General features: G+C 43.4%; 1 protein-coding gene across 12 annotated transcripts in view; it reads right to left on the bottom strand.

Annotated features, from left to right (window-relative positions):
- Positions 1-2365: 2365 nt before the first annotated feature.
- DST (dystonin) overlaps positions 2366-12752 on the bottom strand; it is a 517500-nt gene continuing 507113 nt past the window's right edge. For 10 of the 12 annotated variants that reach the window (XM_061146340.1, XM_061146341.1, XM_061146348.1 and 7 more), the window contains 5 exons: positions 10662-10779; positions 8360-8559; positions 7671-7781; positions 4823-4946; positions 2366-3626 (listed from right to left, as the gene is read on the bottom strand). In XM_061146340.1, coding sequence (XP_061002323.1) covers positions 3364-3626; positions 4823-4946; positions 7671-7781; positions 8360-8559; positions 10662-10779 — 816 coding nt within the window. In that variant the 3' untranslated portion in view covers positions 2366-3363. Of the gene's footprint in view, positions 3627-4822; positions 4947-7670; positions 7782-8359; positions 8560-9483; positions 9556-10661; positions 10780-12752 lie in introns of all 12 variants that reach the window. The other 2 variants (XM_061146352.1, XM_061146344.1) reach the window with 2 other exon arrangements.

The raw sequence follows: 12752 nt of genomic DNA, 5'->3' as shown, positions 1-12752 counted from the left end.
TGTATAATTTGATATATATATATATATAAATATAAAATTTAAGTTGGTCTCTCAATTGCAAACCATGCCTTTGTACTCTCCTCCTGATTCCTGGTTTTGATATATTTGTGTGTTGATGATTTCCTGCTTTTACTATATGTTTGCCTTTACTGGTGAGCTTTCCCATTTTGTAATTTTCTTGTTTCTAGTTGTGGCCTTTTCCTTTCCCCCTAGAGAAGTTCCTTTAGCATTTGTTATATACTTAGTTTGTTGGTGCTGAATTCTTCTAGCTTTTGCTTGTCTGTAAACATTTTGATTACCTTGCATTCCTATACCAGGCTGCACTCTGAAGATGAGGCTAATTGTAGACCTGCCCTGGTCTCAACTATTTCAAACCTTTTTGGCTCATAACCTTGAAACATCTTAACCTAAGACCCTTTCTTTAAGCAAGACACCGTTGCTTCTAATTTGCTGAGAGCAGTCAGTCAGTGCAGTTAGGTAAGGTAACTCCCTCACCTTCTCTCCCGTCCAGTTTTACTGAGACGTAACTGACATATAGCGCTGAGATGTAACTGACACACAGCTCAAAGGTGGGTCTCCTTTCCCACGCTAGCCATCTTGTTTTTTCCAGTCCTTCACACTCAAAAGGCATGTCCCTTTCCGTAGGGCCCATTCCTCTACCCTGACATCTGTGGAAGACACTGAGTGAACCAAGAAACAGGTGGTCCTGCAGATCTAGTCCATACGGCCAAGGCTATGGGATGGAAGCCTGAGGACAGCCGGCCACAGGCGGTCAGCGGGGCTCTGGTCGGCGGCCATGCAGCAGTGTCCTTGCTCTGTTCTCCAGTTGGTGGAACACTCCTAATCACTTCTGGTTTGGGGCCGCCTGATTAGAATTGGAGTTTGCTCAAATAAACTCTTAAAATTCTTTTAAAAAAATTTTATTGAAGTATAGTTCATTTACGATGTTGTGTTAATTTCCGCTGTACAGCAGACTGATTCTATTTTATAGTCATATTCTTTTCCATTATGGCTTATCCCAGGATACTGAATATAGCTCACTGTACTATGTAGTAGGATCTTGTTTATCCATCCTATATATAATAGTTTGCATCTGTTAACCCCATACTCCCAGGCCTTCCCTTCCCACCCCTACCCGCACGGCAACCACCAACATGTTCTCTATGTCTGTGAGTCTGTCTCTGTTTTGTAGGTCTTTTAAAGTTCTTAATATGCCTCAGTTTAATAGACCCAATCTTTACACTGATTTTTAGTGCTGCAAATCATTCCAATGTCATGCTTTTAAAATAAGAAGGAAAGAATATAAAAAGAGAAAGACCAGAAGAAGAGGAAAAGAGAAGGCAATGTACATAAGGAGGAGGAGGACAGTTTATAGGAGGAAGGACCTCAGAAGTCAGCATGAGGCTCCAGAAAATGAGCATTCAAGAGGAAATAAACATCAGACATCAGAGAGTGAAAAGTTCCCCGCAAGGCAACTGCTAGTAACAGAAGAGCTCCTGAAGACGCTCAGGAATATTTCAAACCACTTACCCTTCTCCCAAAGCTTATTTTTCTGTTACAAAAAGGCAAAATCCCTAGCTCTTTAACAGGGGCAGCATTCAAATGAGCTGAGATAAAATTATGTTCTTAAATTTGTCTCTGGACATGTAAGCATCTTCAAAGCACCAAAGGAGCAACAACAACTTCAACTGCCTTCTCAGATGACGTGTTTACAATCGAATGCATGAATTACAACACACGATCTCTTAGGTTAGAACTATGCTTCCCATCAAAGGCACACACTTGAGGCCCATGCTTTGAGAAAGAAGTTTTTGTCACTTGCAAGTGGTACTGAATTTCTGTCTGTGGAGACTCCAGGTCCTCCATGATAAAGGCCATGTGAGGAGGAACACGTGATTATCACCTTGAACCCGAAACACCACCACTGCCACTTGAGGGAAGTCATAACTGGTCATGTCCTTCTAATCACATTTGATGACATTTTTAATAAAACTCTACCATTCGATTCTTAAATGTATGCAGGCTAAGAGGATATAACTACATTACCCTGTCATACATTCCCTGCTTTCAGTTCTGTTTCTTAGTGATTTATTAAATTTTCCCCTTTTGAATAGAAGAGGGCTGGGGACCCTTTAAGCTCAGTGTCACCAACAGTGGCTGGCACATGGTTGGTACTTACTGAATTAAAAGTAGAATGACTGGTGAATGTTTTTTTATCATTTGCTCATTATATATTATATCCTCGTGTTTCTGTCCCCCAAACTTAGCCTATCACACTGTTACTACAGAGATATCATCCATATAACATTTATTTAAAACAAATAGATGGAAAAAATTCACTTTAAAGAATCAGTTATTCCATATGTTCAAGTGAATATGTTTTATTAAATGCATACTATAATATCATCTTTCTATAGTATGTGAGTATACATAATAAATTAAAAGGTATATATTTATTAAATATAGATATAATACCAGAACATGATTATTTCAGATGAGAAAATCAAAATAAACCCATTTTTAAGTCTCTTTTGGTCACTCCAAATGGATATTTGCTCATAAAAAAATACACTGATTTTTTTTTTTTTCCCTGGGGAAAAAAATTAATTCCATAGCAATGTAGTTAAGGGACATATTTTATTTCATAGCTTTTCTGCAAGCAAACTTGCTTTGATACAAAATGAGTTCAATGGTACAGGTGCTACTGTCCACTCAAGCAAAAGAAAACCTCACATTTAGATGAATGCACTTTATGATGACACTCTTACAGGGTACTAGGTCTCAGGTCCAGGTGGCCTCTGGCCTCAGGCAAAGCCATGGGCACAGAAACGCACAAGAGTCTGGGAATCTCAGAGCATGGGCAGGTGCGGAAAGGAATTTTCTGTGAGTTCTCTGTCAGGTAGGAGGATAAGAACCGTGGTGGGTGTGTCTGTCTTTCTGCCCCCCATCTTGCAGTTTACACTGATATGGTCTCGGAATGGATCCCCGGGGGTGTCTTTTGGCTTTTCGGGGCTTGCAGAGAAGCAGGGAAGTGTCATGAGGTATCCTTCATGTGAGCTCCCAGTGGAGGGCTGGCTATCGGGAGGCTGTGGACTTACCTTCAGGTACTGTGTGCTCAGTGTAGGAACCTCTGTGCCTGTCGAACACTCTATCCCGCCTCACAGAGGGTGTGAGTCCAACCCCAGACTATCCGACCCAAAATCACACAGAGGAAAGAAAAAGACAAATACACAGATAAGGCCATCTGCAGAATTTTTAAACTCACCTCTTGCAATATTTCACAATAATCTCTACATCATATGTTACATCTTTCAGACTTAAATAGTAAAGGCTTCAGGAAGGGCCACGGCGGAACCAACTGCACTATCTCTTGGAGGACTTGTCCAATTTGCTGGCAGGTGATTTCCTCTGGGGCGTGGGGATTTTGGAAGGCTTGGCTCCAGGCGGCCGAGAACCTGCTCGGGGCGTAGGCCTGTGTGTCGGGGGGACAGTCTCCACGTCGGAGCACGCGGACTGGATCTCCGAGATGTCGAAGTCCGAGGCGTCACTGCCGCGGCGGCTGCTGGCCCGGCTGCCGGCTTTGCTGCCAGCTCGGCTCCCGGGTCGGCTCGGGGTCCTCCTGGGATCTGAGGAGAGAGAGGGCAGAGACAGGTCATCCTGCCGCCTGCGCCCCAGTGCCACCGGTTCTCGAAGCTCAACACCACATTCAATCTCAGCCAGTCTGCTGGACACCCAGGAGGTGCTCAGGCAATACCTGTGGGTTTTATGGCCTTGCTGCGACCCTTAAGTGGATGAAATGTACAAAAAGCTGGGTACACACACGAAGTGGAGGTGGGGGGCCAACCCACCTAAAAGGGAAGTCCACTGACTGGACACAGATGGACGGATGAGACGTACTGAACTGGACACTGTGTTTTCCGAAGCGCGGCAGGTCTGCCCTCGGGACGTGTGCAGTGCACACGCAGAGCATGCACGCGGTGCACGTTCTACCCGCAGATAAGGAATTCAAGCAGAGGGGACGGAAGACAAAAAACTGGAAGTTTAAAGATGCTTCAGCCTTGCTATAAAGAAAGCTGAGCGCCGAAGAATTGATGCTTTTCAACTGTGGTGTTGGAAAGGACTCTTGAGAGTCCCTTGAACCATGAGGAAATCCAAGTAGCCCATCCTAAAGGAGATCAGTCCTGGGTGTTCATTGGAAGGACTGATGCTGAAGCTGAAACTCCAATACTTTGGCCACCTGATGCGAAGAGCTGACTCACTGGGAAAACCCTGATGCTGGGAAAAATTGAGGGCAGGAGGAGAAGGGGATAACAGAGGATGAGATGGTTGGATGGCATCACCGACTTGATGGACATGAGTTTGTGTAAACTCCGGGTGGTGGTGATGGACAGGGAGGCCTGGCGTGCTGTGGTTCATGGGGTCACAAAGAGTGGACACGACTGAGCAACTGAACTGAGGCTTGCTGTGCTCAGGAACCTGGGGTCAGAACCAGAGTGGCTGGGATTTTCCAACCACCCAAAACAGAGCCCAGCACAATTATCGAGCAGCTAAGGAGGCCTGACCTTCTGGCCTGAAGGGGTAGATCCTGTTGCAGCTTTTCTTTGATTCCACAGTCACTCTCTCATCTTTCTCTGGTACTTTCTGAAAGGGATTTTTTGAGTCCCTTTATTCCCCTGGCCCATTGATCCCCTACCTTAAATGGATGGCTGGGACCACCTGTCGTTTCAGAAGCACGCAGCAGCATTAGTGTGTCTTCCCTGACTAGGAAGAAACGGGGCTCTCACCTTTAGATCACATCAGGGGGGAGACACCCCAGACTCACCGGCAAACTGGGTCCGCACTCTGGCAGCTGCGGTGGTGATTAAGCCGCTGTCCTCCCCGGAGTGGAAGCCTTTCCCCGACAAGTACCCCGGAAGTCGGAGTTTACTTCCCTGTATCGGCGTCCCCTGTGGTTAATCAGGGAAAAGACATTTCAGACACGGCCTCTGTCCCACGATCCTCCACCGACACCGCTTCGCAGGCTGTGGGAACCCTCCGCTGACACTTGGGAGGTGGAGGGGAGAGCCCATCGGTTCAACAAGGCCCTGGGTTCCCACCTACTAACTGCTTGTTCTCTCCCTGAATTCAGAGGGAACCCTCTAAAGGAGATGAGTCCATGTTGGAGAGAAGATATGAAAATGGAGATTACCCCAGGCAACAAACTGTGAGTGTGTTAGTATCTCTCAGATAGTGAGTGAGTATCACAGAGTTCAGAGTTCAGCCAGAAAACGAGGACGGTGATTGCATGGTACAGAGAGAAGATGGGGCTCTGAAAAATTGTGTTTGGATTATCTGCTGCTTGCAAGGCTTTTAGGGACCAAGACAGAAATAAACAGAACAGAAAGAAAATAAGAAATGCTTAGACAGCCATCATTTAAACAAACAAAATGGCCCCCCAAAGTGACATTTTATTAATCTGTAAGACGTCACTTTTATCTCTTGGCCCCATCACCTTCTATGGTCCTTACACACAAGATACCTAGGCAACATTTTGGGATGATTCTCTTAAAATTCTTACAAGCATTCAAGCAATCACAACTATGAAATTTTTATTATAAGTCTAAAATCATTGCACTTTTTCTTCATCACTACAACCTTTTGAAAATTCTCCCAAAGTTAAAAAAAAGAAAAAACAAATCTCCTGAGAAGTATAAGGATATTGCATTCCTCAATGAGCTCACAGTCAGGGAGCTGTTTAGAGGAAATAAATCTATATAATTATATGTGCTTTTTAAAATTAATTTTCCTTTATCAAATACTTTTAAATGCTTAATAAAGCATATGTAAGACCTGACACATCAGACTTGCAATTTATTAATATTACTGATATTCATAGTTCATTTACATATTCTCTCTGTACATCTTAGCATAGAATGTAAATAGAGTTCATATACATAGATTACTTGAGTGTTCAAAATATTATCACACATCTAACCACAATCAATCCTCACACTTACCTAATTAGTTTTTCACAATTGTGAAAAAGGAGGGCCTGAGGAGGGCAGTAACTTGCCCAAATGAACTCTGACAGCTCTGCTCCAGCTAAATCCCTACCTTAGAATCTCAGCAACCCAAGAGAGAGTGAGGACTCGCAGGTGATGAGACATACTATGCGAGGTGACAGCCCCTTCCCACGTAACACCAGAAGCACTCGTCAGGTGCCTTGATGTGCTGCATTTATGGGCACAAAGCTACCCCGTCCTCTGAGAGACCCCTCCATGGAAGGATACTGCTGTTTTGTCTCATGAGGCTACCTGAAATCACACCTAGTATTCTATTACCTAAAGACTTTGGTAATTTGGCAGGGTTTCCACTTTTTACAAACTTGAACTAAAGGAGTAGCACAGCCCTAAATATTTAAAACAAATGTCTCACCGCTTCTCGGCCTTTTGGCTAAGATCAAGTGTAAAACAAACGTCTCACATAAGGTTCCCACCACTGCTTTCAGTTCTGGTCACAACAGATCCATCAGAAGTGACACCTTGAGACAGAACCTATGATACTAAATCACATCACTCACTCGGGGGAAGGGAGAGGTACAAGGGGCTGGGGGATGAAGACGGGTTTGTGCCCCGAGTCTACAGCCATCAGCAATTTCCATTTCCATCATTTCGATCTCAGGAGGGCAATGACATTTCCTCTGCCAGCCTCTCATTATGGGTGTGAGGGTTAAATAATACATAAGAAAGAGTTTTGGAAAAGCATAAAAGGCTTTCGAGAGGTACTAAGTTACTTGCATCCAAAAGTCCTTGTCTTTAATATGAAATGCCTCCTTGGTTTCAGGGACAGTTATTTAGAGATTCTCCCCCACCCAATTCTTGTGATTCTGGTCAAATACGTGCATGTGTTTATCATTTTACAGAGAAGTTTCTTTAAAAGACATACAGTTGACTTCCAGTTGAACATAAATGATCTGATATAGGAGCTAATCTTGGCAAATTTGATATCACCTAAATATCTTATCCCCATAGAGCATGTATTTAAAAAAGAGCATACTGACTAAAAATCACTAAGTCTAATAAAGATACACACCTTTTGAGCATGAGAGATAATTTTGTGCCTGCCTGAGCCCCTGACCCCCTGCACTGATGACTAAAAGGCTTAATGTCTCAACCACCCAGTGTTCTTGGACAGAAATAAACATACCAGACAGTCAGAAGGACCTTGCCCAGAGAGAAAACTCAATCCACATTCTTTTAAGTGATTCTCTTGCAAATGACACTGCCTTTCACTCTCTCCTAAAAAGGATTACAGTATCTCTTGCTGAAATTCTGTCTAGAAGCAGAAGGATACCAATCAGCTTGAAAAGAAACTGGACTCAGGTCTGGGTATATCTCCTGTACTTCACTGTCCCAGGGGAGAAAAGCAAAATTAAGGCTGAGCAGGAGAACAAAAAGCAAAAGAGGTCAAGAGCCCGCAGTGGTGGCAAGGTTAAGGAGCTACAAGCCGTCTTTTCTGTTGACCCCTTACTCTCGTGTCTGCCTGGAAATGCTGGGTTGAGACTTATTACACAAAAGTCTTCAAAAAGACACAGTATTATCAACAGTGCAGTTATAAGGTGAGGCAGGATTAGTAGGTGATTGTTTCAGTTAAAGGCAGCTGTTAGGCTGGACTCTGGGGCCTTACGATACCTCTGGAGATGACACGGGAAAGTCAGGGCACTCAGCTGGTTTACAGGGAGTTGACACCTTGCTGTTTGTCAACCAGGGTTTACCGTAATTGCGTGTTAAAGGATGGAGAATCTGTATGGAACAATGGCAAATCAAACGTGAAGGATGGCAGATAAAAAGCAAAGCCATGGAAAGAGAGATTCACAGCCACTCATTTTGCAGTAAGAATGATCATCATTAAAAACAAATGGAAAGGTCTGATGGCAAATTATACACACCAAAAACATGAATGAAGCTTTAAAAAGAAAAACCAGTCTAAAAGGTATCAAAGTCTCTGAACAGATTGTCTCTATATGGGCCATAAGGCAAAGGCATACAAAAAAAAAAAAAAAATACACACACACACACACACACATATATTTAATCCTGCATCATCCATATTGTGATAAGGGACACATCTGGAGAAAGCTGGTCCTGCAAATTCTAGGAACCCCAAACATTGGAAAGCATACTCTGGCACAGCACTCCCCAACCAGCAGTCTGGCACCAGGGGCTGGTTTGGGGATGATTCAAGAGCATTGCATGAACTGCGTACTTTATTCCTATTTGTTATTACAGCACCTTCACCACAGAACATCGGACATTAGATCCCAGAGGTGGGGACTGCTGCTCTGGACGGGGAGTGCGGAGAAGGAGAAAACGCGTCCTACCTTGGGTGTGCTGCTGGCAGGGACTTGCGGGGAGGCGGCCTGGCCGGCCTGGCTGGACACGGACGTGGACCGGTTGGGCGAGGCCGCCCGGGACGAAGGCCTGGACCTCCGGCCCCGCGGCCGGAAGGCAGCCATGCCCTGAGTGGTTCCATCTGCCAAGATGAACTTCTCCCGCAGTTCCATGTTCGTCCTTCCTTTAGCTGGATGGTGGAACACGTGACAAGGCGCACACATAGGAGAGGAAGGGGAAGAAAAAAAAGAGGGGTTCAGTCATGTGAGGGGAAGATGGCCACCGGCACCACAGACCACGTGGAGGATTGCAAGAACACCTTTTTGCCATGCCAACTCCAACTCAGCATCACAAAAAGTCAAATGCATTCCTTTACAATGCATTCCTTTTGGATACAAGTAAGTTGGGGGAAGAAAAAAATAAAAGTGTGTTTATTCTAACACTAGACACCAGCAAGAGGAACCACTATTAAAGAGAGAGTCAGCATGAAAATGACAAGCTCATGCTCAAATACTGTTAATCCACCCGCTACTGATGCCTGCAGTGTTTCCCTGTGCCATCCCCACCCCAAGGGGACCGGGGAGGCAGGGACTGTGGTTTTTGTAGGCTCTACTGAGGTCAGGAGATTGAGACCAATATTGCACCATCAGGATTAATTGAACAGTTATACAGAATGAGAGATGGGTTATTAATCATGATGACAACACATAAACTTTCGGGTTTTTGACTTTCAGGAAGGCGGCTGGTATTTTTATTTTATGCCTTAAAAACCTGGTTTTACAACATGCAAAATAACAAACGCCAGACTGCAGGATCTGGGAGGTCATCCGTGATTCAACACTCAGACCAACACATGTGCATGCGCAAGAGGTGCCGCCAGAACCTCGCGTGCAGGGCGTTGGCCTGTGTGATCGCGGACACAACCCCTGCGTCTGCAACACTGGAATGGCGTCCAATGTCGAGAGTTTCAATTTGGAAGCACCAGCTCAGTTGGATGTGAGTTAAGCCATACGTGACTGATGAAGCGCGTTATTTGAAAACAAACGACGAAAGCAAGAATGTCAAGGAGGAAAGAGGAGAGGTCAGAGGGGAGAGGCAAAGAGGGGTCGCCAACCTATAGTAGGCTGAGTAGTAGTGATTGAAGAGTTTGATTCCGAGCGTAACATTTTACTCCCATGATGATGAACTAGAAGAAATGACACAGGATACCAATCACATTCAAGAGAACTGTTAGCAGAAGAAGAAACAGCACAGTGGTTGACTACGCCAAGGTCGCTCAGGTCGGGCCTTTAGTGCATGGTTTAGAAGAAGAGAAGCAGGCACAGGCTGACTCGGGAGGAAAAATGCACCTGGAAGACTCTGCCCCGGGCTTTGCCTTTCTCAGGCAACCACACAGAGCACTCTGCCTTCTCCCTTGTTTCATAAATGGAGCTGTACTACCTTAGACTGCACTGCTTCCAAAATACAAAACAAAAGGGCACATTTGCTTTTATTTCACTCCTTTGGGTGTAATCACCCGCGGTGGCCTAGCAGGGAGGCCAGCGGACTGGCTGCCTGAACCCGAGAGCTATGGTGCAGCGTGTGTGCACGTTCTTAGGGCGCTGATCTAGAACTTCAAAATTCAGAGTCACATCAGGAGCTTATTATTTTAAAAGTTTTTCAATACTGCCTTCCTCACCTCTCCCTAATTTCAGAAAAACTTTTCGCTTTCAAACTTCTTCTGTACAGTATCTTCAATCTTCATCACTCAATTTTCTCTCCTCTTACTTTGCTTTTCAATGACAGAGGAAATCCTGTCCTTGACTGGCAGAATTGCTCATTTTGAAAACTGCAGATGGGGGGGGGGGGTGTCTCATACAGAAAAATACATTCTAGTGTTTGCCATCTCCCAGTCTCCTAGTTATCCAGGAGAAGTGGGGGGGGGAAAAGAGAAAGAGGAACACAGTTTACATGACTGCCCCAAGTTCTTTGGGAACTTCAGGCTGACAGACCAATGTGAACATTCACTGTCGTATTGGGCTCGCTAAGAAGTTCGTTTGGGTTTTTCCCTAATGTCTTATGGGCAAACTCAAGCGAACTTTTTAGCCAACCCGATAACATATGACCAAAATAAGCCTCAGTAAGCTATTTTTAGCTAACTTTTAAAAAGCGTTTTACTTTATATATTGGAGTTGATTAACAATATTATGACAGTTTCGGGTGTACACCCCAGTATGGTTCTGATGCTGGAAAATAACACAAGATGGACAGACTTGCACAGGGCTACTACCCTGATGGTAAGCGCCTCCTTACCCCGGCAAGGGTCGTTCTTCACCAGGAACTCGTCAAGCGCCATCCATCCACCTCCAACGCGAACCATCACGGTGCTGCGCAGGATTCGGACGAGCCGGAGCTGCTGCGAGTCTCCAAACTGGGGGAGGAAGAGAGAAGACCCTCTAATGTCCAGGGTAAGTCTCAACCACGGCAGGAAGTGCGATCTGCTATAAGCAACCAACTCTAACTTCCTGCTTAGTTCGCAGCGATTAGTAAAATCTCAGAGAGAGGGGTTTGCCATGATCTGCGTTAGACGGCTGCATGCTGATTTAGCCCAGAGGAAACAGTGTGAAAAAAGATGATGAAGGTTATCACGTGTAATCCTGAAGCTTTCTTCTAAAAATGATTTTTCTCTCTTATGACAGAAACAACATTAGTAAGGAAGTAATTGAAAAATGTTTCTAGAGATTAAACACAGTCATGAAAATAAGCACTGATCCGTCTCCTGTTGCTTCCAGGAGGCAACATGATCCTAAAGAAAATTTAATAAACTCTGATTCTTCAGGAAAACCTCCTCTTACACCTAAAGCTGTTGGAAATCTGTGGCCGAAATCTTCATAAACTCATCTGCTTTCTCTAAGCAGTTCTGACTTAGAGAAAGAGACAGTAAATGATCATGACTAATGAAAATTTTACAGTTAAATAAAATTTCTGCATCACTAATTATCTGGTAGGCTAACTTGTAAAGGCTGGATTAACATGCCATTTTAGATTACTGTCATATTTGGACACATGAGGAATGATACAGCTTTCAAATCTAAAAGGCTTTCTTTAAAGCTGTATGCATCAAAATTGCTGACACTGAGAAGCACTTGTCTTTTCCTGCTCTCTCAGTGGATCTCCGATCACTCAGATATGCTACAAATTCTTCAACTCTTGAATACACACCTAGGCTGCAGGCAGTTTCTGATCATAAGGTTTATTTACTATGAAAGCCCATGAGAAATGATTTTCTACCCTTAAATCATTTCTAACAAGCTCATGACCAACTTACAAAAACCACCAGACTGAATTTCACGGTTGCCAACCTGGCAGATACCACAGTAAAATCAACAGTCAAGTTGACATAAAGAGCTTCTTTTTAAGGCAGGGAACATACAATTGTGATTATTTGTCTGGGCTCCTGAAAGATAAATAGAAAAACTTGAAGCAGCAACAATTTGTTGCTTTTCATAAATTTTAACGCTGAGTTTCAGGAAGGGAACACTAGAACAAAGCCAACCATCCCAGACCCTGAAACTCAGAAGGAGCCAGAAAGCATGTAAAATGCACCAGTGGGACTCAGACAGTCACAGCAAACCTTTTTACATCGCTTTTTCTAAAATGGTTTTTAAGCCTTGAGATTTCAACTCTCCTGTAATTGAACCTGCTCATGAATTGTAAATTAAAATTTAAAAATCAAAATACATATTTAATTTGTTAGAAAAAAATTTGGTGCTGCTAATAAGCAAAGGGAAGGAGGGGATTCAAAGAAAATTACCCTTAAGGAACCAGATAATCAGACCATACACTTTTGGTCCAAGATTACATTGAAAACAAGCTTTAAGGATAAAGATAAATATTTATATCACATATAAATAATGTAAAATATTTATTTTATAGAGATGATATTTCAATTTATTTCCATCATAATAAATATGAATAAGTTTAAATTTTGAGATGGCATTCTCACAGGTACTATTGTCTTTAGTATTTCCCTGATTTTTTCAACAGCTAACTTGAAAGAAAAAATACATAATGTTGTTGTTTGTGTTTTCAGTGACTTAAACCTTTTGGGTCATTTCATCCTTTCCAAAAGTAAAAGATGCTGTCATAATTACTAACTTAGAAAATAACAAGAAAGGGAAAGTAACTTCTTATGCAAACTAATGGAAGGTTTCAAAACATCTATTCAAAATGACTTAAAAATTTTATTTGAAAAAATAATTTCCTTGCAGTAAATGATACTTGGTAATATGAAACTTAAGATTTAATCCGACTTAGAAACCGAGGAGCAGAGTAATATCTATAGATATGGTCAGATGCTCTGGAGGAGGGGATGGCAATCCACTCCCGTATTCTTGCCGGGAG

This window comes from Dama dama, chromosome 7, assembly GCF_033118175.1.
Source record: "Dama dama isolate Ldn47 chromosome 7, ASM3311817v1, whole genome shotgun sequence".
NCBI classification, from domain to species: Eukaryota; Metazoa; Chordata; class Mammalia; order Artiodactyla; family Cervidae; genus Dama; species Dama dama.
This window is presented reverse-complemented; position numbering and strand designations above follow the sequence as displayed.